This window comes from Ochlerotatus camptorhynchus, unplaced genomic scaffold, assembly GCF_037179485.1.
Source record: "Ochlerotatus camptorhynchus isolate MF236.1 unplaced genomic scaffold, CSIRO-AGI_Acam_v1.1 ptg000089l, whole genome shotgun sequence".
Taxonomy (NCBI): domain Eukaryota; kingdom Metazoa; phylum Arthropoda; class Insecta; order Diptera; family Culicidae; genus Ochlerotatus; species Ochlerotatus camptorhynchus.
Window position 1 is genome coordinate 1871983 of NW_027040579.1, and position 26165 is coordinate 1898147.

At 39.2% G+C, this 26165-nt stretch overlaps 2 protein-coding genes across 2 annotated transcripts; both read right to left on the reverse strand.

The window, feature by feature from the left end:
* Nucleotides 1–7291: 7291 nt before the first annotated feature.
* LOC135698530 (phenoloxidase 8-like) lies at nt 7292–9637 on the reverse strand. Its single transcript, XM_065218549.1, has 5 exons — nt 9095–9637; nt 8579–9034; nt 7892–8519; nt 7574–7829; nt 7292–7512 (listed from the first exon to the last, which is right to left on the reverse strand). The coding sequence occupies exons 1-5, from the start codon at nt 9620–9622 to the stop codon at nt 7314–7316; spliced, it is 2067 nt and encodes a 688-aa protein (XP_065074621.1). The 5' UTR covers nt 9623–9637; the 3' UTR covers nt 7292–7313.
* Nucleotides 9638–19103: 9466 nt separating this feature from the next.
* Nucleotides 19104–26165, reverse strand: LOC135698541 (phenoloxidase 8-like). Its single transcript, XM_065218567.1, has 4 exons — nt 26131–26165; nt 25961–26067; nt 19410–19668; nt 19104–19349 (listed from the first exon to the last, which is right to left on the reverse strand). Exons 1-4 carry the CDS (start codon nt 26163–26165, stop codon nt 19148–19150), a joined length of 603 nt encoding a protein of 200 aa, XP_065074639.1. The 3' UTR covers nt 19104–19147.

Here is a 26165-nt window from a genome sequence, read left to right on the forward strand (position 1 = left end):
CTGAAGGCGGCTGGGTTTGATTCCCGGTTCGGTCCTGAAATTTTTCGGGTGGGAAAATTTCTCGATTTCCCTGGGCAAAGAGTATGTACTTGCCACACAATAATACTATAGCAAACATTGTACAGGCTTAGAAAGCTCTGAATTAAAAACTGTGGAAGGACTAAAAAGAACACCTAGTTGAGGACCAGTGTGAAATCCTAGTAAGGACGTAATAAGGAATAGAAGACGAAGAAGAAGGCTGTCACGTTGACGGACATAGCTTCAAGGTAAGCATTCACAAATCAAGAATGATGTTCATTCAAAATGTAATTGTTTTAATGTTATATTAAGGATGAAGGATATTATCTAATCGTTCGATTGCATGATGACTGCTGTAGTTCCTTAGTCGATAGCATTCCATGATATAAAAATGGAAAATATAGTTAGTGTTAGTTTCTACCAGAACATTTCCAATTAATTCGAAAGTAAAACGAAGAATCAGTTTGAACTATGCCTAATATATTCTAATCTAAAAGAATCTGTTTAAACTATGCAAACATGAACCGTTAACTAATGGCATAACGAACCGAAATAAATAAAAATATTATACTGTGTTTGACGGAACTTAAAGCTTAGATAATCAAATAATGAATCAAAAAGCGATACATGAGAATAAATTAATTAAATCCCGCATACTAAATACTACTCAATCATTAAGGTACTTGATTGGATTGGTCTACTGATGACCGCTATAGAATACTGATGACCAATATAGAATCCTCTCCAAATATCTGCAGCTAATAGCATCCTTAACCGGTCATGGCTATTAATAAATGATCTTCGTGTTTTGCAAAATGAGGATTTAGCATCGTAGAGCTCCACCTATACCGCCGCACGCGTCAGGTTCTGGGAACGATAGCTGCGCTGAGAAAACCTGAACCTGAGCCATTAATAATAGGGGCGGTCATTTTAAATTGGATCCGGTTCTGGAGGGGAGCCACCCTCCGTGGGATATGAATTCGGCGGTGACGGTCGTTAAAATTGTCCTTGCGGTCGGCATTGACCTCCAACGGTTATAAATCTAGTCAATCAGAAACCTTTGAAACCTAATTTGCGTTGTTTCGGTAGCACCTTTTGTTGAATGGTAATTCGACAGATCAGAATCATTTGGTGATTTCCCTCGCAATATTTTTATAGCAAGTCAAATCAATTCACATTTGATTCTGCCCAATACCCATGTCTATGCAAACTGTTTTTGTTTGAACAAAAACTCAACGCGAAACAGAAATGCAGCGGTTTAGAGAATATCGTTCAAAGCGAAGATCCGGTTTATTTGTTGAATTGAGTTGACCCAAAAGCTTTGCCAAGTCACGGTTAATTGGTAAACAATTTGCAAAGAGTGCAAACGGTATCTGAGATGCGTTCCAATTCAATCGCAAATGCTTCAACATTTGCAAGATAGGTGAATAACCCAGATTCGTCATTCGATAGGAATTTTCGCGTGACAATGCAAATTGATCTACTCGATTATGCAAAATGTACACTGAAGAAAACGATTAGGTGTTAGAAGTTGCATCACCTAGTTAAAACCTGAAAAACTGAATAAGACTCACACAAAAAAAAAATCCTTGAATCTATCGACCTGAGATCCGACCCTTCTTACGTATATTGCTGATGTCTGCATTCAGGGAAGAAAAGAAAAATAATTTATGATATGTGGGTCTGCGTCTGATTATTAATGATCGGAACATGCCTTGCCACAGACCACGCATGTTTTTTTATGTGATTTGATATGATTTAGTTTACGTCAGATTTTGGCCACTTTCCCGGTGTTAAACGGAGCATGGGTGGTCAATGTGGTACCTTCTCGCATGGTCATATAAACACGATTTATGTCGTATCGTTTATACATGAGTTAGGGTAAATAGGGTGCCAATAAAATGGTCATCTCAAATTTCAAAAAGATACCCCCTACAAAAAGTTCCTTGTCTCCAAAAACGAGCCTACGCAAAAGTTTAGCTCAATCGGACTTGATTTATACTTACTTACTTACCTTACCTGGGCCCAGGTCAGATTCCTATCGACTTACTTAATTTCCTTATTGAGGCTCCGCCGCCATGAGCCCCTGGGTCTGCCTGTGCTGCGATATCCTACCGGATTCCAATCCAGTGCTTGCTTGCAGATTTCGTTTCCGCCCCGTCGAAGTGTGTGGCCGACCCACCTCCACTTTCGCTCTCGAATTTCTGTTGCTATCGGCTTCTGATGACATCGACGATGGAGCTCGGCATTCGAGATCCAGTTGTGAGGCCACCAGACACGAAATATATACCGCAGGCATCGTTTGATGAAGACCTGCAGCTTTTGAGTGTTCTCCGCTGATACACACTACGTCTCGCTGGCGTATAACAACACAGATTTCACGTTCGAGTTGAAAATTCGGATTTTGGTGCGTTGACTTATCTGGTTGGATCTCCATACGTTTCGTAAACTCGCAAAGGCAGCCCTAGCCTTCTTGATTCGTGCACCTATGCCGCTCTTGGTCCCGCCGTCCGACGCTATTTTGCTGCCAAGATATTGGAAACATTCGACCTTCTCCACTGCTTGCCCCGCTACCGTAAAGTTGGAAGGGTTGCCCGTGTTGATATCCAACGATTTGGTCTTGTTAACGTTGATGGTGAGACCCGCCGCAGAGGAGCGTTCGGCTAGGTCATTGAGCTTACTCTGTATATCAGAGCGCCGTTGTGCTAGTAGAGCAACATCATCAGCCAAATCGAAGTCGTTGAGATGCTTCATGGTGATAGGCTGCCAAAGCAGCCCACGGTTCGGTACACGGTCAATTGCACCTACCATGATCTCGTCGATTACGATGAGAAACAGTAGCGGTGATAGTATACATCCTTGATAGGGTCGGACAAGGCTCCGTTATGCAGAACTCTGCACGTGAAAGCCTCATACTGCACTTCGATGAGGTTGACGATTTTATCCGGGACTCCCTTGCGTCTCAGGGCACCCCACAGATTCTCGTGATTGAGACGGTCGAAAGCTTTTTCGTAGTCAAGGGACTCTTGGAATTCATTGACCTGCTCCAGGATGGTCCACACAAGATCTTCCGGCACGGAATCCTGCCTGCTGCCGTCGGAGAGTCACGTCGATCTTCTCCTGTATCCGATTCAGGATAATTTTGCACAGAACTTTGAGAACAATACACAGCAACATGATACCTCGCCAATTGTCGCACACAGTCAGATCCCCCTTCTTTGGGACCTTCACTAAGATGCCATGCATCCAGTCGGCCGGAAAAGTCGCGGTGTCCCAGTTATTACAGAATAGTTGATGCATCATTTGTGCGGATAGCATGGGGTCAGCTTTGAGCATCTCTGCTGATATGCGATCGACTCTTGGAGCCTTGTTGGATTTCATGCTTCGGATAGCTGCTTCAATCTCCTGCAGTGATGGGGCCTCGGAATTGACGCGAGTGATGCGCTGCACCCTAGGCGGATCATGCCGAGATGTTGATGGCTGGTTGGCCGTCGAAACTTGAAAAAGTTGTTCGAAGTGCTCAAACCAGCGTTTCAGCTGGTCAGTGGGGTCGGTAAGCAATTGTCCAGTCGTGTCCTTCACTGGCATCCTCGGGTTCATCCCTGCTCCACTCAGGCGTCGTGAGATATCGTAGAGGAGGCGTATATCGCCAGTGTTTGCGGCTTTCTCCCCTTCGTCGGCCAGGGAGTTCACCCACGTTCGCTTGTCCCATCTGCAAGAGCGCTTGACTTCCGAGTACCGTTGACGGGCTTCGTTCTTGGCTCCTCTGGTTCTCGCCCGCTCTATCGCGGCTTTTGCTTCTCTACGCTCCTCAATCTTCCGCCAGGTTTCATCTGCGATCCACTCTTTCCTCTGGGTGCGCAGCTCACCCAAGTTGTTCTCGCTTTTATAAAGGCATTCCTGATGGCCGTCCATTGTTCTTCTACGCTGCCACCTTCTGGAACGTCCGCAGCTCGAGTTTCAAGTTCTTCAACAAAAGACCTTTTTGCCACTGGATCTTCAAGTCGGCGTGTGTTGAACCGCCGCCCGAGTCTCTCCTCCCGTCGCTGGATCCGTGCCATGCGTACGCGGATTTCGCCGATTAGAAGGTGATGGTCAGACGCGATGTCGGCGCTGCGTTTATTCCGGACATCAAGGAGGCTCCGTCTCCATTTTCGGCTGATGCAGATGTGGTCGATCTGATTTTCGGTATGTCCATCACGGGAAACCCACGTGACTTTGTGCACTGGCCGATGGGGGAAGAGCGAGCCCCCGATCACTGTGTCGTTATTGCCACAAAATTTTGCAAACAGCTCTCCGTTCTCGCTCATTTCGCCGAGACCATGGCGTCCTATGACACGCTCATAGTCCGTGTTGTCGGAGCCGATCTTCGCATTGAAGTCGCCAATGTAGATCTTGATGTCACCCTTTGAAACCTTATCCACGACGGCATTCAGTTGACTATAAAAATTCTCCTTATCCTGTAGCTCGGCAGCATCGGTTGGCGCATAACATTGGATTATGGTAAGGTTACGAACCCGCGTTCTAAATTTGACAACGATTATCCTCTCATTAACAGGCTCCCACTTGATGAGCGCAGCACTTGCCTGGACGTTAAGTGGGAGACCAACTCCACGATGGTAGGGAGCGTTTTCACCTCGAATACCAGAGTATAGTAGTACCTATCCCGACGGCAGTTTGTGTTCTCCAAAGTTTGGCCAACGAACTTCACTCAGTCCCAGGATTTCTAGCTTCATGCGTCGCGCCTCGTTGGCGAGTTGTGCCAGTTAACCCTGCTGGTCTAACGTCAATACATTCCATGATCCAATTCGTGTCCGTTGTTTTGCGCCAACAGTCGTTGCCGTTAAATCAGTTCGATGTCTTTCTCTGTTGGTTTCTGTAACAATTGTAAAGGTTTCAGAGACAGTAGGTGGTTGGCCTAAGGTCTCCTATCCGCCGTGATGGGGCTGCCATCATAGGTGTAGCTTCCGGGGAAGAGCATTTCTTATTCAGCCGCTGGATGCCAGTCAGACGCTGTTTGAGCAGCACCTCCATGGTGAACAGACGCTCAGGATGGCGAAGCATTTCCTCTATCACCGTGCTATGGTTACCGCGCCAGTGTTCGCGTCGCACCTCCTCACTCTGCTATTGTCGGATTGACAACATTGCCCAGGCTACGCCAACCAGCTGTGTCCATGTTTCAGCTGGCAGTCTTTTGTGATCATGTGACTCGTGGAGGCGTGAGGTAGGAACTTGTGAGGACCGGAGCTAGGTATATCGCTCCTTCCAGATTGTCACTCACCATTTTGTAGCCCACTTGATTTAGAGGGGTGGCACAAAGCGGTCAAATTTTAACCTTTTTATTTATTTAGCTGGCGTCAATCAGTGTAAACCGTTTAAAAATAGTTGCCTTGTGCTATTTTACAATTTTACTTAGTTTAAAAATATAGCGGAAATGCATGTAATGTCGGCCTAAATGCCCCTAATATGGGCCGATACATAAATTCAGCAATCGATTAAATTTTTAATAGCAACCAAAAATATATCTATAAGTACCGTCCCAATGACGTGTTCATCTAGATAAAATTGATAAGTAGCAGTTATTTTCGATGGGCCCAATGTTAGATCCATAGACCAATATTAGAGCCATTTCTCCTATACACATCAGCCATTCCATAGCCAAACAATATAGTGGTTCTTAGAATTTCGTAATTTTTTTTTTAATTTTGATAATTACTGCAAAATATTAGACCCGATTTTTTTTTTATTTTGTCATGAGGGTGACCATTTATATTTTAGGGTGGTTCAAAAAATCGATTTTTTGTTTTAAAATGACTTTTTTCTAAAATTTACAACTTGTGTGGTTCAACTTGACCAATTTAAAAGATCAAAATATCAAATGAAATGTAATTAAAAATACTTTTAAATATAATATGATGATTTTGACAATTTGGGATTTCATATTTAAAACCATTAATTGTAATTTTTTATGGTTTCCATGGTTTGTAGTAAGAAAAAATTTGTGGAAGGTACGAATCGGGTTGATCATCTCTTGCCGTACTCTAACGGAACAATCAACCCTATACTTTCATCTCCTCATCTATCGTATTAAATTACCACTTTAAGTCTGTTATTTGACGCTTAGCATCTTCAAATCTAGATAGAGCTGGAATTAGGGCGTAACAGCTTTTGTAAACAATGACTTCTATCGATGATTTCTAGGAACTCACGGCACGCCCCCGCAGACAAACATAACCATCGGATAAGGGAAGTCTTTCCCTACCTGATGAAGATGTTGGTTTGCGTGGGCGAGTCTTGGATTTCTAGAAATCGTCTAGTTTTCTATCATTATTCACAAAAGCTGTTAGGCCCTAATTCCGGCTCTATCTAGAAATATGTAAATCGTTTACTTCACCCAGAAGTAATACAAACGAAATAGTTTCTTCTTTAATTGTTTTGCACCCCGTGCGAAATTAAGCTTTCTTTATAAAATAATGAAATTGGGTTTTTAGCGGAATGCTTAAATAAAACAGAAAAAAGGTTATCTTCCATTTAATTCCACTTAATTAATTTTGGTATCCCCAACAGACACGTATACAAACACGTATTAATTAAGTGGAAATAAATTGAAGATAACCTTTTTTTGCTGTTTTATTTAAGCATTCCGCTAACAACCCAATTTCATTACTTTATTATGATGGCTACCAAGCCTTTAGGATTTTCCTTATTAGAGAGTTGAATAGATTTTTCTCCTTTAGTTTACTTAAATCTTTGGTTTTAATTAGTTAGGTAGGTTCCGATTCAACACATTGTAGTTTCATTTTTATACCTGTGATCTTGACTTTTATACCTAGGGGATGAGTACTCAAGGGGGTTAGATTTTGAATAGTTCTTAAGTGGGAATGACACTGATGAAGACTGCACATTGTAGTCGAAATACGTATCTGTCATGGATACCAAAATTAATTAAGTGGAATTAAATGGAAGATAACCTTTTTTTAAGCTTTCTTTGTTTTGTCTTTTTTGTGAGTATGGAAAAAATATGTTAAACTATGATTTCTGTCATATTTATTGGATATCTATGCGGAAGAAATATTGAGGTTTACATGTATTGCCATCAGTTGAATGCCGCGGACACACTTGGATGACAAACTATGAACATGAGCATTATTTGTACAATAAATTATGAGCAGATCCATGATCACACTTGTATAGTTATTGTATAGTTGTTGTATAGTGTTCATAATTATCATACAAATAATGATCATGCTCATAGTTTGTCATCTAAGTGTATCCGCGGCATAAGTATTAGTTTCTTATGATTTTATTACAGTATTTGTAAACTTAATTTTTATATTCGTTGAGGCCATGTTGCTGTAAGGTCTCATGAAATCAGTTAAGGTCTGAACGGCGGCTTCTGTTCCACGATTGAATGGGAATCCCATAGTACGCTTGTCTGGGTATAGCTTATCCCTGAGGCCACAGAACGAGTGGGCATCGTTGCAGTCGGCAGTCCTAGGATGTATAATCGATCAGTTAAGGAAAAAAAATCAACAAATCAAAAATCCAATCTTACTCGTCGAATTCTTGTCCAACTGTGTCATCATCAAAGTTCGATATCATCACGTATAGGTCAAACTGTACTCCTTCGGGAGCTCCTTTTGGCAACAGCATATGATGTGGCCAACCACATCCACAGAATCGAAACTCTGCCAGTTGTCTTTGATCCATTGGCGTTTCCGCTGTTCCAATTCGACGGAATGACCTCTCATACGGTACTGTCACACTAGATTGGTCCGACTTTCGTATGAGAGTGTTTTCTCCTGGTTTCACTGCAACGAAATTCTCTATATAGAGTAAGCGTACTTTGCTAATTAACATTTGTTGAACTTACAATTTACACCAAATTTATCCAATTCAATAAACAACTGTCGTTGCTCGCGGAACTGCATGTTGGTGCCACGCTCATCTACCTTGGGCGCAAGGAAGATACGAGCTGTTCCTCGCTTCGGAGACCCTGTTGAGTTGGTGACTTTGATCTTATATGTGAACGGAGCATGCTGTAGATGAGTGAAGCTCGCAAAAACATTTCCTTGAGGACCAAAATCAAGCCCTGCTGCCAAGTCGACTTGCGTTTTCTGCCAATAGGTCAACAACATATTTGCCGGAGCGTTTGGTCGATTGACACGTGCACTGATACCATTGACTTTAATTCCAGTATAGCCCAACTGAGTGGCATTGTATGGATTCAACGTATCCAGGAATCTACGGAATAATCCATCGATCATTCCATGCCAACGATAGAACACTGGATCACGCATTGCCGTCGTAACGTCACCCATTACGCCAAAATCCTCCAAGTAGCGATAGTCCGGATCGTGGATGTACGCCAAGAAATCATGACCAGAGTTGTGCAAACTTCCGTACAACCTTTTATTGACAGACAACGTCGAAGCTTCTACCAGATCACCCAAAATGTCGATTCCTCGAGTATCGTCTAGTGGAATGTTTGTACCACTTGACTATAAAATTAAATCCTACATTACTGGCCACTCCCACAGTCAAACAAATATCAACTTACATCTACAACGAATCCTTGATCAATAGCTTGAATAATTCGATCTCTCCAGCGCTGTAGTTCATCCACGGTGATAATCGTGTCATTGTCCACTCGATTGAGATCCCTCATTACTTGATTGTCATGCCTAGCCGGATAGGCACGATTGTTCAAGCTACGAACCATCTTTGGGAAATATGCTTCCGTGATCGGTTCACGCAAATTCGTCAACGGCTTAGCCCGTGCCAGTCGGTTGCAAAATCTATCCGCATTGTATCGGGCAATGATTTGACTGTGCATGTAGTAGAACAGCTCTCCACGTCGATCCTTTCGGGCAATTTCTGGAGGCGCTCCAGCTGGATACACTAAATGCCAATGCCAGTGGTGCATGTTTACTCCGATATCCTCACGGAAGTATGCCATCCGCTGCTCTGGTTCTCGATCCGAAGCGGTGTAATTCGGTTCGATGTTGACCGTATCCTGAACAGAGCTTATACATTTTACACTAAATCATTCTCCAAATTAAAGATTTCAACATACCCGTTTAACTTGATCTTGAACAACGTTTCCTTCCTCACGCAGCTTCGGGAACACCGACGGATCCACGAACTGATCGGGAAACAGTTCCAAAATCGATGGAATCAGAACGTCCTTGGTGTCCGGTCGATGTTGAAGTGCAACCGTCAGAGCATACTGGAACATGTATGGATTCAAGCGATCCCTAGCGTAGGTGGCAACCCCCATCAATGTGCTTGCATCGGGTAGTTTAGCAAACAAATCAATCAAACGACCAGCTATGTCCCGATGTTTCTCTACAAATAGCGAAAATGCCGCACGCCTGCCTATTACCTCCGCAAAGGTAATATCCGGAATTTCCACATTCCGCACGGGAATTTCAACGTCTGCCCCACCGGTAAATCGGGTTTGTAGCTCGCCAGCCAGTGGGCGATACCGGTCGCTCAAGTACTCTTCCGGGATGATCAACGACGTTTTGCCATTGTCCTTTGGCATAAAGGTCGGTTCAATGGGGCGCTGCAGAAGCGCTTGGAATGATCTATTTTCGGTCATCTTTACTTGCGAGGAGTTTCCTTAAACGATGGATAATACACTGTGGCTCGATGTGAACTGTGTCTTGAGATTAAATTTTGGCAGTCTTTTATATGGCTAGTTGAAGTTGATCAACGGAAACCGCAATCTCCACAATGTATGTAGGCACTCTCATGAAGATGTGCTGTGTGCTGTGACATTATACAATGTATTGCTACATAGCATGACTTTTGTGTTACTGCCTGCACGCTGATGTGATGTTGCGATTAGAAAAGACGCCTTGCCACTTGTTTAAAATAATCAATTTACTTCCTGTACAATCAATCACTTAATCAGTTTCAAATTTTTATTTCATAAAATCAATTATCGATTTTTGCTATGTTCAAAATACAGATTGACCATTTTAAAGGTTATACAGTGGTGATAGAACTTTGAAAATTATGATTTTTTGTTTTTCTGGCCTGAGCGAAAGTAATACTGAGGGATTATTTTTTAGCAATGTTTTAGTTTCTGTAAGAGAATCATGTACTGCAAAAAGGACGGGAACACACTTTTGATTTTTGTTGTTCAGATTCATTCAGGAAACAAGTATGGAAACAGACCAATTTTTGAGAAGCTGAAATTCCATCGTTGTGAAAAAAGCTTGTCAGTAAATTTAGTATTTAGGACTAAATACGTTTGGCATACGGACGCTAGGCATAATGAAAGCTACGCGTAAACACTATATTGATGCAAAATTTTAAATTCTCGCTCCACAGTGCTCACAGTGCTAGCCTCCCACTATTTGAGCTCATTTGGTAAGAGACTGACTTGACACAAACCGGAAAAACATAACTTTTCCATCATTTGCATATTGAGGAATTCTCTACAGCTTGACGAATTTTTAATTTTTTATAATTTGTCGGCTCCGATTTTGATGAAAATTTGCACAGTTGTTCTTTTTTAGTAAAGATGCCAATTTGTGTTATCAGTTCTTCAGATTGAATCACGACTACTTTTCTAACATGGCCTGTGTAAAAATAGTACTAATGAGTTAAAAAATATATATTGCCGAAACGGTTTGTTGAATTGATTTGGTGTATTGAGCAAAGTTGTAGATATTATTTTGGCAATAATTTAAAAAATATATACTGTAAAAAATTTCGTTTTTTTCAATGAAAAAAAAAATGTATTTGTTATTTAAATAGTAATTTCTCAAAAAGTGCAAAATTTTCGTTTTAAGCCCCATTGAAGTTCATAATGTTTGCTATAAACTGGTGATGAGGGATTCCATCCAGAATGAGCTGAAAAAACCTGAAATCGTGCTCGACCATCTTCGATTTGGATGATACTTTGCCCATATTTTCAGTATGATAGACCAAATATATTCCGCAGGAGAGGAGACCCTTTTGACTCAAAGATAATTTTTGAAAGGGGCCTATGTGTTTTTGCACACATACTTTTTAAAAAAATGTAGGTCGAATACAGTTGGTTGCAGAAAAAATTTACTAAGAAGGAGTTGTAGGAAACTAATTAGGCTTTATAAAAAAAATATACGCGGATTTTTTTTTTTCATTTTTTTACAAAAATTTTTAAAAATAAACCTCAAAATTCAAATAACAAAAAAAACGTATTTTTGATTTTTTATATATTTTTTTGTATAAAAATATGAATAGAAAGCCGAAGTTTTAAAAACAACTCTAGGATGGACAAACTTTTAACAAAAAAGTTTTTCTAAGAGCAACTTTTGAGGCATTTTTGAAAATTTCATTATATACGGCAAAATGTTCAGTTTGATGTTAGTATATGATTATAAAAATCATTTCAAACGATAGTGCCCATATCGAAAAATTTCCTAAATATATCCGTTTTCGAGATATTTCAAATTTACTTTCATCAAAATCATTTTTTTGTAGAAAATAAGCCATTTCCATAAGATAATCGTGATTCTCCATCAGCATTGATAAGTTTAGCAACACCGAAAAAAGTTTTCATATAGTTTCCATTGGGAATGCACATGATATTTTTCCAATAACAAAATTAATGATTTTTATCTGAAATTCACATAACATTCATATGATCACATGAATTCTACGTGATAAATCACATAAATTTCATTGGACACATAAGGTTCATGTGATTTTGTAGTGCGATTCCCAATTATGAGATCACATGAAAGTTATGTGAAATTCTAATGGATATTTTCCATTGGAAATGTGATTTATTTTTTGAGTGAAGATACACATATATTTACCTTCAATTTGTCTTTTGACGATTGAACGATCAGACAACCCGTTTAGAATTTACAGGGGAAATGAAAACACTATTATTTTAAATATAGAAACCAACACAAGTTAAGTTGCACTTATTTTCATTATCAAGCGTAGTTTCATCCTATTTAAGTTGGTAATATTGATGTACCTATCCATCTTATTATTTTAGGTACATTATAATGTCTTTCATGGCATTCCAAAAGAGCTTCTCTGTTAGAGTAGCTTCAATACCAAAACAATATTTATACCTGAATATCCAAATGGTACCTACGTTTGTATATAAGCATGACCATCCTTTTGAAAACAGACATCACTAAAAAAATCTTTTTGAGTGAACAAGTATAATTTGAATATGAAATTCAAGAAGGTCGAGTGTTGCAAGCCGTTTCCTAATAAACGGTGTTCGTCAAAGCTTCGTAAATTATCCGAAAATTTGATTGAAAAACATAAGTTCCTAGAGTGGAAATTTAATTTGGATACATCTCTATCAATCTGTGATACGTGTCGCTTGAATTTAAATAGAATCGAACCATGTGCTGAAAATCTGGAACTAGAAGTGCAACCGTCAGTCATGGACATCGCGGAACTTCAGCCATCTACATCTCGACATGGCCTCGAAGAAATACCATCAACTACGTCAATAACAACAGCATCATCTCAGGATAGTGGAGAGCAACAATTTTCCAGGACGCATAATATTGAGCTAATCAACAAGGGCATAGCTGGTATCAACGTATCGCCAATATCGACAAAAAAATTCCAGAATGTTAACTATCCTCGGAGAAAGTATATGGACATTACCAATGGCATTAAGAAACGCATCTTCGGGTTTCAAGCGGAAGAAGATGACCTGGAGCAACTAAAATTGAAGGCTGCGGAACACAATGAGATGATCGGACAACTGAAGGAGAGATTTGCTGATCCAGGTTCATCGAGCGACGATCAAATAAGGATTCTGACGATTTTGCCGAAATCTTGGTCTTCGCAAACGGTAATGGACGAATTTGAAACAAATAAATACATTGTATTGCAAGCTCGATGCTTGGCAAACGGGAAAGGAGTATTGGCCACCCCCAACGAAAGGTTAGGACACGGTTTGGATCCCGAAATTAAAAACGAGGTATTGCAGTTCTTCGAAAGCGACCAGATAAGCAGAGCCACACCAGGACTAAGCGATTACGTTTCAGTGAAGAAGGAAGGTAAGAAGATTCATATTCAAAAGCGACTTTTAGTTTGTACATTGCGAGAAGCTTTTATTAAATTTCAAGAAGTTAGTAAAAATAGCACTGGATTTAGTTCATTTGCAGCACTACAACCAAAGCATTGCAAATTGGTAGTTCAGGTTCTCACAATATTTGTGTTTGTACTATCCATGAAAATATTAATTTAATGCTTCATTGCCTTAGAAAATATTCATTCGAAAAAGATTTCAACCATTATTTTGAAGAAATATTATGCAGCTCATCATCCAGAACTAAACATTGTTATCTCCGCGAATGCGAACGTTGTCCAGGTCTCTCAGATTTTGAAAGAAGTTTTTCAGAAAAATTCGAGGAACAGGGTATGTATGAAATATTGTTGAACAATGGGTTTCAACTGATCGATGTAGTTTAGAGAAATTTGTAAAACCAGTAGATGGATTTCCCAGACAACCAGAAGTCGTATAACAATGTACAGACAGTATCGTAAATTGCTACAGTTTAAGTCAAAATCGCATATAAGAATGGCATACTTCGCATTATGTATAATTTAAATCGTATAGAATGCATATTTCCGACTTATATGCGATGACTCATTTTTCCCTCGTACTGAATCACAAATTAAATCAGATTACATCGTAAGACTTTTCAAAATGAATTTGTTATTACAGATTAAATCGTATATGATGTTAAATCAACTCGTTTAAAATTAAATTAAAATATGCACGTATATGGCCTCCACTTTTGTACGTATAAGCCATTTCTTTGCATTCTATACGAATTGTTTGTTTGTATATATGTTTGTATATCACGAAAACAACTTTGAATATATGCGCATTCTGGTTGTCTGGGTTATTCCTTATTTTTGAGAAAAGTTGTATAAACTGGTATCCCATGATTATATTAAAACTCAGCAGTCTAGTTTCTTGAGAAATACAAAAAATACTCTTAAAAATGGAGAAGTTGTCATAATTTGTGATTTTTCCGAAAATTATTAATTTGTTCTTCAAGATGCTGCCCAAAGTAGTTACTGGAATAATCAACAAGCTACTATTCATCCTTTTTGCATTTATTATTCAGAATCAGGTATAATTAAAAATTTAAGTTTGATCGTAATCTCTGAAGTTTTAAAACACGATACAATTGCGGTGCAAGTATTTATTTCAAAATTACTGACCTTTTTGCAAACAAAAATACAAGTAAAAAAAGCGATGTGTATGTCTGATGGAGCTGCATCCCAATATAAAAATTGCAAAAATTTTGCAAGTCTTTGTAAATTTAAAACGATGTACAATATTGATGTTGAATGGCACTTTTTTGCAACTTCGCATGGCAAGAGACCATGGTACGCGATTGGTGGCACATTAAAACGAATATCAAGGAACGCAAGTGTGGCTGTAGAACACGAACATCCAATCACAAGTGCAGCAGAGTTATATGCATGGGCTAACCAGAAGAGTAATGATTATTTAACAAAAATGTCATTTTGTTTTGTGTCACAAAAGGAATACGAACAGGGGGCTGCAGAATGGAAAAGCATTTTTGAAAAGGCCAAAACGATCCCAGGTACAAGAAAATATCACTGTATTGTTCCGATTTCCGAAAATAAAATATCAGCGAAACTATTTTCGAATGACGAAGAACGCACCATTCATAACATACAAAAACATGCCAATCAAATGTTCATCAAATAAAAATATATCCAACGGAAAGGTTTATGTACAAATTATTATTATTAAAGGCGATCGAAAGTAATAAATGTAAGATGCAAATAGAAACGCATGAGTATTTCATTTATTTATCTTATTTATCTTATAAGTTTAAAACCAATTTTCCAATAGTCTATTGGTGCAAGGGTAAGTTGAAGGTAAGTACATGCATATCTTGCAAAACTTATCATATTTGATGGTTAACTTACGAAAAGGGCATATTTTCCACAAAAAAATGATTATGATGAAAGTAAATTTGAAATATCTCGAAAACTGTTACATATAGGAAGTTTATCGATATGAGCATTATCGTTTGAAATGATTTTTATAATTATATACTGACATCAAACTGAGCATTTTGCCGTAAATAATGAAAGTTTCAAAAATGCCTTAAAAGTTGCTCTTAAAAAAACTTTTTTATTAAAAGTTTGTTCATCCTGGAGTTGTTTTCAAAACTTCTACTTTCTATTCAAGTTTTTATTAAAAAAATAAAAAAATCAAAAATACGTTTTTTTTTTTGTTATTTGAATTTGAGGTTTATTTTAATTTTTTTTTGTAAAAAAACGAATAAAAAATTCCGTGTATATTTTTTTTTTATAAAGCCTTATTAGTTTCCTACAACTCTTTCTTAGTAAATTTTTTTCTACAACCAACTGTTTTCGGAAACGGCGTCGGTGGTGTGGTGGTAAGCGTGATTACCTCTCACCCCAGCAGGCCTGGGTTCAATCCCGAAGCATAACATCTCTGATCACGCCTTCCTTCGGATGGGAAGTAAAGCCGTTGGTCCCCGGTTCATGAGTTGATGGGTCGATAGGTAGGGTCCAGGTGTGGGAGCTGCCTTACTGGCACGTCGGTAGCATTGGTGCTCAGCACGGAAAACAAGATCAACGGAAAAAACAAACCAAAGGAAAAAAAAAAAAAAACTGTTTTCGAACTACATTTTTTTTAAAGTATGTGTGCAAAAACACATAGGCCCTTTTCAAAAATTACCCTTGAGTCAAAAGGGTCTCCTCTCCTGCGGAAAATACTTGGTCTATCATACTGAAAATATGTGCCATGTATCATCCAGATCGAAGATAGTCAAGTTTGGTGACTGACCGATTTGGCGTGGAATTGGTCTGTTGGTAAACTCAAAAACAAAAAAAGTTATGATTTTTTGAAAATTTCACGGTTTTTACATTTTCATTAAAAACACATGTTTTTCAACCGTGTATATTTTTTCAAGAATTGCATTTTAATTTTGCACAGCTTTCCCGAAGACACCATAGCAATCATGCAAGCCGTTTTTGCGATATAGGTATGTTTACTTCATTAGTGTTTTTCTACACAGGCCCTATTGAAAAGTTAGGATTCATTACATCTGATACCATGAAAAGGTATCGTTACTAACAAAACTAAAAAAATCATTTGATGAATATTGAGCTAGAACTAAATAAAAGTGATATGATGTTCAAACTAGCGACCCTTACTGAAGAAGCAATTCCATTCAATTTGACGATTTTTTTAATTTTCTTTTTTATTCATTGTCTTGAATTGAAAGTAGTGTCAGTGATCTTAACGGTAATAAGTCAAATACTCAACACTGTAGTAGTGAACACCAAAAACATTTGTCTGTACCTAATGTAGAAATTATACCTATCGATCTGATACTTAAATGAGTTTGAATGGTGAAAACAATTAGTTGATCACAAAGATTGCTTTTTACCGCATACATCTTAAAAACTTATCATAGGAAATAAGTGTAACAGCATTTGGTTAAAAGGTAAGCATAACCTTCAGTTGTATTTCAATGAAATCATTTTTAAAGATTATATTTTTTTTTGTTTAATACAAGAAGCAACATGAGTAAACGAGCATGTTTTATCAGGTGCATTCGGCCGTTCGAGGAAGTCAAGTGCTCGAAAGAGCTGAGGAATATTTCGAATATTACCATTCAGAAATTAAAATCGATTGGATATTCTGAAGCATCATGATTGAATACTGGTTTTCGCATTTGCACGTCTTGCCGTCTTCGTGTTGATAAACAAGCTCTTTTCATCTCAAATGAGGAACAGCATGTTGCCGGAAGCTCAAGGATGCCAACTACAGTGATAGTACCTGTCGTATCGAGCTATGAAAGCCTTACAACTGTACCACCAATGACATCAGTTACTTCAGTTCAATCGTACCAAGAATTCACTCAACCAGTCAACATCGAGATATTCAACCGAGGCATTGCAGGAATCCAGGTATCACCGATAGACGTGGGAAAACTCAACTACATCCACTACCCCGAAAAGAAGCACCGTGAAATCAACGAAGGTATTAAAAAGAATCTTTTCAACTTCGAGCCTGAGGCTGACGAAGTGAATGAACTCAAAGAAGTTTTAGAAAACATGAAGGAAAAGTTTTCCAATGCATCCACTGCAAGAAGTGAAAAATTATTAATTTTATCGTTATTGCCTTATTCATGGTCAACACAAAATGTTATGGAACAATTTAATGCTAGTAGATATATTGCAACAGAGCTTTTTGCAATCTGAAATGATACGTCGAAAAAAACTGCATTTGAATTTTCCGAAAATGCTTCAAAGTAAATTGAACCTTATTGCTAAGACAGCCTCTACTAGTCTGCTTGTAAAACACCAAAATTTATCCACCTATGGTAAGATTGAATCCTTCTTATAAATATAGGATTTTATAAATCGAATCATGAGATTTGACTAAAGCCAGTTTCTGGCCACATCACTTCAGGTGATAGCCCAACGCTATGGAACGACGGGATGCCGACGCTTAAGATGGCCAAAGGTGTCGAGATCGTTGTCATTGCTGACACCCTCGTCTTAACAGTAGGAGGCGAGACGCAAGAAAAAGAGGAAATGTTACAACAGTTCTAAATCAAACAAGATACATTTTCTGGCTAGCGTACCTTCGCCAATACTTAGGTTTGGAGGTCCACCATGGAATTCAGTGCCGGAAACCAACCGGAATCAAGCGAAGTTGAACAGAACGTTCAGGATGGCCATGCGAGTTGTGAGTGCATTCAGAACCATCTCGTCGGAAGCAGTAAGCAGTAAGGGAGCAGTTCCACGCCAACTGACGAAACATCACAAAATTGTTCACTAGGGACAGTGAACCAAGTTTATGCCAGGATTTTTCAATATTTATTTATTTCTATAATAAATCATAGCACTATACGGCTAATCTAATCTAAATGCCGTCTGATACAAAGTTGTACAGTGTACATTAAATAAAAGTGCCTATTTAAAAAAAAAAACCCAAGCACTTTGTAACAAAACTGGGATTTATTTACCAACATTTTAAGATAAAGTCAATCATTAAATTTGAAATAAAATCTCCAGATATAATAGAATAACCAGTTTCTTTGAGTAGATTTTTCCTCAATCAGTGTTCGGAAAATCTCAAAAAGTCAAATCTCGTATGTGAGATTATTGACCAATGAGCTTTGCCTTGCTCCTCAGCTGCGCAATAATTACCGATGAGATTTCTGGATCACAAACTTATTGACATTGGAAAACTAACCAAACATACTTGAGCATGCTATCAATTGATGTTTGGGTGTTATTTATAAGTTTTAATCTGGAACGAGTTTTTTGGCATTGTGATGAGTATGAGTGCGTGGATATGCATGATAATCTCAATGGTAAATTCACACGGGAGTAAATTCTCTCAGGAGGGCTCAATGAAGGAAATTTTTCCGAACACTGCCCTCAATCAAAAACAAATACTTCACAATTGATAATTGTTTGAACATCTGTTTTCAAAGGAAGCTTTGAAATCGTTGAAACTAAACGAACAAATGTAAATAAATTCAAATGTTGTCACCGTTCCCAGTAAGAGTATACTCTGCTGCATATTCCTCAATTCACCACAAAACATATAGCAACGAGATGCATGCCTCGGGCATGTTCTCACCAGCTGATTAAGCTGAACCAAATTAAGCCTACGTTTAAAAAATGAACCAACAAAACACTCAGTCTAACTTTGTGGTTCAATCTTTGCGGTCATGCATCTTATCGTAACGTTGCTGTGGCTAGTTTGGGTGCCGTCCGTTCTACTGACGGACTCAACATACGACGATAAACACAACTCTTATCAACCCGGACAATCAATCGGCATACTGGTGAACACATTGAATAAAATTGTCAACGCTCCATCGTACCGGGATCAGCCAAACCAAAACCCCATATCGGCCTTCACATCCTGGTTGCCCATCAACGAACAGTGGGAGATTGATCCAAATGCATTATCAAAAGTGCTAAGTGAAACAGTAAAGTGATTGATTACAAAATGAGAACCATGTTAAAGATGAAGTTGAATCGATTTATTTAAACTTGATTTTGAGCTTACAAACCTTTATGGCTTTTTCATTTACTAGAAAAGAATTCAAGTGCGTGCGATGACGGTATTGCTGAATCTAACCCGGATGGTTCCAGTCCCCATGTTCGCATTGGGGCTGACAAAGTCCTGCAAAGTTTCCACCGTTGCCTCGGTGCTCCGATCGAAGGGGTAGCCCATGGCTCGAGTATCCGGATAGAGCTTATCGCGCAAACCGCAGAATGAGTGAGCGTCGTCACATGGGGCATTGCTGTGGGGTGAAATGCTACCGTTAGAGTTTGATTGATCGAGAAATTTGAATAGAACTTACGGATCCTGGGTTTGGTTGATCGCATCGATGGTATAGTCCGAAACCATGGCAAAGATGTCGAACTGGACACCATCGCCAGTGGCTCCCTTCGGTATGAGCATGTGCTGTGGCCATCCACAACCGCAGAATCGGAACTGAGCCAGTGCGTTGGCGTTGGTGGGCGTGGAGCTCGTTCCAACGGCACGGAACGTTCGCTCGTACGGAATCGTCACGCTGGATTGATCCGAACGGCGGACGATCGTATTGGCACCGGGGTTCACTAAAATGGGTGTTGTTAGAGGTCGTGTTGAATGGATTTGCTAGAACCTATGATGATTTTGGATACTTCTGACCATGACGTGAATGATTCCGAACATATTATCTGTGGCTGCAACTGATCCTGGGCAATTTTCATAATTTTTGTGCCAACCTACCAGGTCTGATCAATGACACAGCTCAACCTGACTCGATGTTCCTCGGACTTAGTCGCGATTGTATGTCAAAAAATGGTCTGTCGAACTGGGGCCACATTGCGTAGGTCAAAGCGAAACTTTTTCATACAAGCGTTGAATAATAAAACCGGAACAAATCGTGTTTCGTTTATCACTCGATGCTAGAAAAAAAATAAATAAAATAAAAATATAGAGGAAATGGCTCTAATGTTGGCCTATGGCTCTAAGATTGGGCCCATCGCTAAAAATCTGCTATTTATCAATTTTATCTAGATGAACGCGTCATTGAGACGGTACTCATGGATATTTTTGGTCGCTATTGAAAATTTAGTCGATTGCTGAATTTTTGTATGGGCCCAAATTAGGGGCATTTAGACCGACATTACATCCATTTCCCCTACATTCAAAATTTGGTTTACATCACATCTAAACCGTATATTTCAAACGTTTACATTACTTCTTAGCCTTCGATTTAGTCTTATACTTCTTTGAAGCCGTTATTTTTTACACTAATGCAGAACAAGAACCACAAATGTTGACTTTATTTTGTGTAACACTCGGGACATTTCGCGCATAAGTTTTTGTCTCCTTTCAAGGAAGAACATTGGTAATAATGTAGATCAGTAGGATCAATGTAAGTGATTTTTGGGTTTTTTTATAAATTCCGGTTAAACCATCAAGCGGAATACCACATACTTAATAGTTCTTATAAAAAAAAAACGTTTTTTTCGATAGTTCCTCCTTATTCAAATATAACATGGCAGAACAGGAAACCCAAATTGATCAGAACATCCCGGCGGTGACTTCAGAAACGGTTAGACTCCGTTTAAAAAAATTTTGCTCAAAAAAGTGTCGGTTCACTTCGGAAAACTTTCTACACTTTTAGGAAAGCTAGATGACCTAAACTAGATTGTGTCCTAGCCAAATGCCAAACAGTTAACAAAAATATGGGACACACTTAGGAAAATTTCAATCCCGTTCTGACAAGTTTTTTTTTTCCTTTGGTTTGTTTTTTCCGTCGATCTTGTTTTCCGTGCTGAGCACCAATGCTACCAACGTGCCAGGAAGGCAGCTCCCACACTTGAACCCTAACTATCGACCCATCAACTCATGAACCGGGGACCAACGGCTTTACTTCCCATCCGAAGGAAGGCGTGGTCAGAGATGTTATGCCTCAGAACATCCCGGCGGCATCGACTGGGATTGAACCCAGGCCTGCTGGGGTGAGAGGTAATCACGCTTACCACTACACCACCGGCGCCGTTAACTGACAAGTTTGAATTCAGTTCGGAAAAAGTTGAATTAATGCAGGAGACCTTGGATTCATTTTGGAAAGGGATTAAATCAGCTAATGTGGATTCACTCCAGAACATTCGAATCCAATGCTTTAATACTTGGTATTTTTGGATATTTTGGATCACTTCAGGAAAGCCTTGACAACTTTAAAAGGATTGAATAACATAACATAACTTAAAAGTTTTGATTCATCATGAGCATGAGCATGAGCATTGACGACCATACATTTCAGTAGTTCCTACTCCCTGATTTACCGGCCACGTCCTTACGGTCAACGGAGAGGGAAAGGATTGTTATTTCAAGAACCGTTGCTACTTGAGACCGAGTATACCTCTGCATCTCTCTCCACCCAACCGGTGGATGTAAGATTCGCTTACAATTATGTGGGATTCATCATCAGAGGATGTAAGTGGTGACCGCATGAACCGAGGATGTGATATACCTAGCTGCGGTCCAATGCAAGAAAATTGGAGACCGAAAAATGTAGAGTGTATTAGTGAGGTAAATTTATTATGTCGAAAAAAAAAATAGGAAAAAGGTTGCCGACTGGACTTGAACAACGAACGTTGCGATTATCAGACCTGTGCTTTCTCCACTGCTCTCTCCATGCTTCTGAATATCGATAGCCTAAAAGCAAACAAGAAGCGTTCTTTTCTTCTCACACTCGACTTCGTATGCTTTTTCTGCTGGAGAGATTCGCGGCAAGGGTGTGCGTCGTTCTACCATGTTATACATATAAATCAAGGCAAATGCTTGCTTGTGTAGGTAAAAGCACAGACAGAACATGAAATAAAAAAGGCAAAAAACCATTACATCGCCTGTAAGGTCAACTTCTAACATTCGCTGCGATGTTCATGAACAGAGGATGATAGGAAATGGAACTAACATTCATTGTAATAGATTTTTGGTTTGCGTGTACGGTTGTCACGGGAAGGACGTTTTTTGTTAGTGGGAAGGGTAAATTAGATCTGGATTCACATTGAAAAGTGATGCGATCTTTTTTTTTAAACTTTCTCTCATCTAGCTTGACGCTTTAGTGAAATGTAGCACGATGAGGAAAAGCCCTTTTGAGCTGGTTGACTTTACTCGAAACGGCATAAAAACCTAATATCTTTTGTTCTAGTCACATTACAAGCTAATTACATTGAACAGTTACACAAATCAAATAAGTTCATGCTTACAAAATACATTATCAAAGGTGAGAAGATAAAAATTTAAAACTATGTCAATAGGTAATTAAACCTATGTCCAATGGAACGAAGAGCCATGCTGCGGTGGGCGATCCTGTATGCAAGCCCGCAGTTCCAGCAGTCGAGAAGAAAAAAGAAAAAAAGGAAGCAAAATTCTTCGTTGTACTAGGTGTTGGACAGGAACTCACCTGATCGTCAGTCTAATTTGTCATCTGTCCAGTAATCTACGTTGAAATGCTGCTGCGGATGAGTTGAAGTCGAAGAACTGGTAAACCTCATTAAATATTGCCTTCATATATGGAATCGGACCGTGTTGGCCATACCCTGCATAACGTGCTTCAAGTGACAAGAAGTCTCGCTGTCGTAAAACTCTTTCGGGAGCGTAGACGTTCACTTGGGCCATTTCACCCAACATAATTTTCGCGACAAACACAGCGTGTGCAATAAATCTTCTACGTTGAATCAAGCCCAAGGAGCGTGCATCGATGTTCATACGGCCGGAAATTCACAGGATCTTGCCATGGAAGACTACGAAGAGCATATATCACGAACTTCTTTTGAATTGATTCAAATCTACTTATCCAAGTGGTCTGATATGGACACCACACGATTGCATTGGATTCTAAAATCGAACGTACTAGCATAGAGGTAACTCTAAGACTAGAAGGTCCCAAAATAACGTGCTCCACTTTTTGGCTCAGCTCTGGTACTCTCTTTGGTCCCAAGCTAATCGATTCACCCCTCGAAACAAAGGAAAAACCAATAACCCCTCATTTTATCTGCCAAACTTTCATAGCGAATCAAAACAAACATTGCGTAGTACTAGAATTTCAACTAGAATGGGGTACGTTAATCGTTTGCTTGGGACCAATAGGCTAGTCAAGTAGTGAGCCAATTTAAAATCGTTAGTTTCGTATCGATTGTTGGTACTAGTGCACAATAAAACGACCGGAGGCAGTGAGTATCACGAAATTCATTAGCAACTTTCAAGATGAATCCTAGTTGTCTGTTGGCCTTTGTGATGATACTATCATAGTGAAGCCGATATGTGAGTCCAGAATCTAACAGAACTCCCTCTCTCTCTAGATTCACGCGTACGAGAAACTGGTTGGAAATGTTGTAGTCGTAGATGATTGGGTTCAGTTTCTGATGAAACGTTATTTCATTACATTTAGGAATATTAATTGTAAATAATTTTCTTGAGCACCACTCTTCGAATTGGATAATCAGTTGTTGTAGCAGGTCGCAATCCTGGATGCAATTTACGATTACCTATAATTTAACATCGTCCGCGTAGAAAAGGAAACTAATGATTTTAAATTGGCTCACACTTGACTAGCCTATCGGTCCCAAGTAAATCGATTAACGTACCCCATTTTAGTTGAAATTCTAGTACTACACTATGTTGGTTTTGATTCGCTATGAAAGTTTGACAGATTAAATGAGGGGTTCGTGGATTGTTCTGTGTTTCGAGGGGTGCATCGATAAGCTTGGAACCGAAGAAAGTACCAGAGCTGAGCCAAAAATTTGAGCACGTTTCTTCGGGACCTTCTGGTCTTAGAGGTACCTCTTTGATTAAAGCACGAGATCACACCGCCATGAAATCGGTTGCCACTTTGTTTAGCTTAATGCCTGTTCTGTACGACAATCGTTGAGCGCAGCGTTGCAGGAAAATGCTCACAAACGAATGACAGCTGACCCAGTACTTAAATTATGGCAATAAAGGGACGAGCAAGGGAGCGTGCTAGAGCGGCTTCGCAACACTCAGTGCATAAAAAATAAATGTACACTGAAAGTTTTATTTTTATTTTCCCCTTTGTGATATACCAAACTTTTGAAAGGGGGGGGGGTGACAAAAGAAAAAGTTGAGATTGGATCCGGCCTTATTTGCTTATCATTGACAGATAAGCTAATATATGCACCCCAGTATAGTCGACAAAGACTTACTTCTACGTCAAAAGTGTAAAAGTTCAAGTATAATTTTTTAGATCTTCAAATTACAAAGGGGAATCTACGTATTCTCAGCAACCTAAGCTAGCCTTTTTCTCTAAGAAACGCAAACACATGCAGTATTGGTTGGTTTACAATCTTTTGCTGCCAGTTGCTCAAACAATTTCAGTCGAATGAATTGTCAAAAACTGTTTTGAAACGTTCAAAGTGTTTTTTTTTTATTTTAATGTTACTTCATACGCTATGTTTGCGATTTTCAGAGTTGGTTGGAAATGCTATCTTAAAATTTAAGCACGCTGTTTGACTTGCACTGTCGCCTTCGCTCATTTTCAACTTCTATTCAATGTCCATACTGCCGTACTCTAACTGAACTATCTACCTACCCTCTTCTAAGATCATTCTCTATCTAATAAATTATCTCATTACAGCTTCATGTTAGAAAGCATTTGCAATCAACTCTAGCGACTATTGTGGGCAACATCTTTTTATTCGGCATCGTTTCTATTTGAGCTACGTGTTAGATAGCTGTTCTTTCATCGGCAACTCGAAATCAGCAGCATTTTGTAATGCGTGTGTTTCATTTCAAGAAAACCTTAGCGTTTCAATTTGGGTTGCCTAAAATAGTCTGTCATGCCTAAGCCGTCATTTCCCCTATATATTTTTCTTAAACAAGCTCATCAAAAATGCAAACTTTTTGAATATTTAAAACCATCGACACTTGAAAATTGATAAAAATCGTTGAACGAGAACTTTTGGTTTCTTTTTATTAATTTTTATTTTGCTAGTACACTCTGTTGTGTAATTTCTACACAGCAATCAATATTTGAAACATTCTAAATCGTTATCTGTGTAAAAATTGTATGTATGTATGTAAGTAGCCACCATCCAACTTGGGTCTTGCCCTACATGCGATTCCACTTAATAGAAAGATCAAATTTTTTTATCGTTCTGAATTCAACATATTGCTGTATGAAGCGTTAAAATGGTTTGAGCGGACCCGTAAGCAGGGATACTTACGCGAAACCCGCAGGAATAAGAGAATCTCTTTCCAACATTATGATCCAACAAAACGAATAACGAAATTCGCAGTTTACTAGATAAGCTTTTCACGGGATGGTTTGTTTGATAAGTGCGCGTCAATTTCATTGCAACTGTTTGAGACTAACATCAGCCCAACCTAGCTACATCCTCGTACTGGCTATGCACAATTGTGACCTACTTCCAACGAGTTTGCAGCATCGCTTATTGTATTCTCATCTACACACCGAGCAGAGGATAGATGGTCATCGATCAAGCCAGGCGAGAGGGATTAGATCGTTTCGCTTGTATATAGGCTGCAGTGGTGAGCAATTCAGGAGCGAGAACAGGAGCGGTCACTCTCATGGACCCGAGCGAAAACATCGCATGAGTGGTGATCGTGGTTAGACGATGACCAGTGGATATTTTTTGAAGTAGAAATCTACAGACCACCGACCGTGTGTGGAGTCTGCGCGCGGGCAATTTTAATCTGTTTTGTGTGTTAGGAATAAGAAAAACAATGTTAGAGTTTAAGAAATAAATGTGTTTTAATTAGTTGTTTTTAATAAATGTAGTGCTTGTAAACCTGTTTTAGTAAATCGGAGTGCGTGTTAATTGGGGTAAAAATAGAAGAAGCTCTTCCACGGAGATCAAGGGAGATATTTACCCAGCACCGGGAATAGTTGGCCCTTTGTTTTCCCTAATTTCACCGGCGAGTGTTGGGGAGCACTGGTCGACATCGAAGGCGGAGGTAATTCGGTTCCCCAACAGCAACTGTTGGAGTAGAATCCACACGATCACAATCGAATCCATAGAATTAAGAAAATGAAAGTGTACATTCCTCCTAGACTGCGGTTGGCACTCCACTCCAT

Coding starts and splice junctions, on each gene's coding strand:
- LOC135698530 (XM_065218549.1), bottom strand. CDS start 9,622: ATGACCGAAAATAGATCATTCCAAGCGCTTCTGCAGCGCCCCATTGAA. Junction 9,035..9,094: donor TTCAAGATCAAGTTAAACGG/GTATGTTGAAAT, acceptor AGCTCTGTTCAG/GATACGGTCAACATCGAACC. Junction 7,830..7,891: donor GGATAAATTTGGTGTAAATT/GTAAGTTCAACA, acceptor ATTTCGTTGCAG/TGAAACCAGGAGAAAACACT.
- LOC135698541 (XM_065218567.1), bottom strand. CDS start 26,165: ATGGAGTGGAGTGCCAACCGCAGTCTAGGAGGAAT. Junction 19,669..25,960: donor CCAACTATTCCCGGTGCTGG/GTAAATATCTCC, acceptor CACCCATTTTAG/TGAACCCCGGTGCCAATACG. Junction 19,350..19,409: donor ATCAACCAAACCCAGGATCC/GTAAGTTCTATT, acceptor TTCACCCCACAG/CAATGCCCCATGTGACGACG.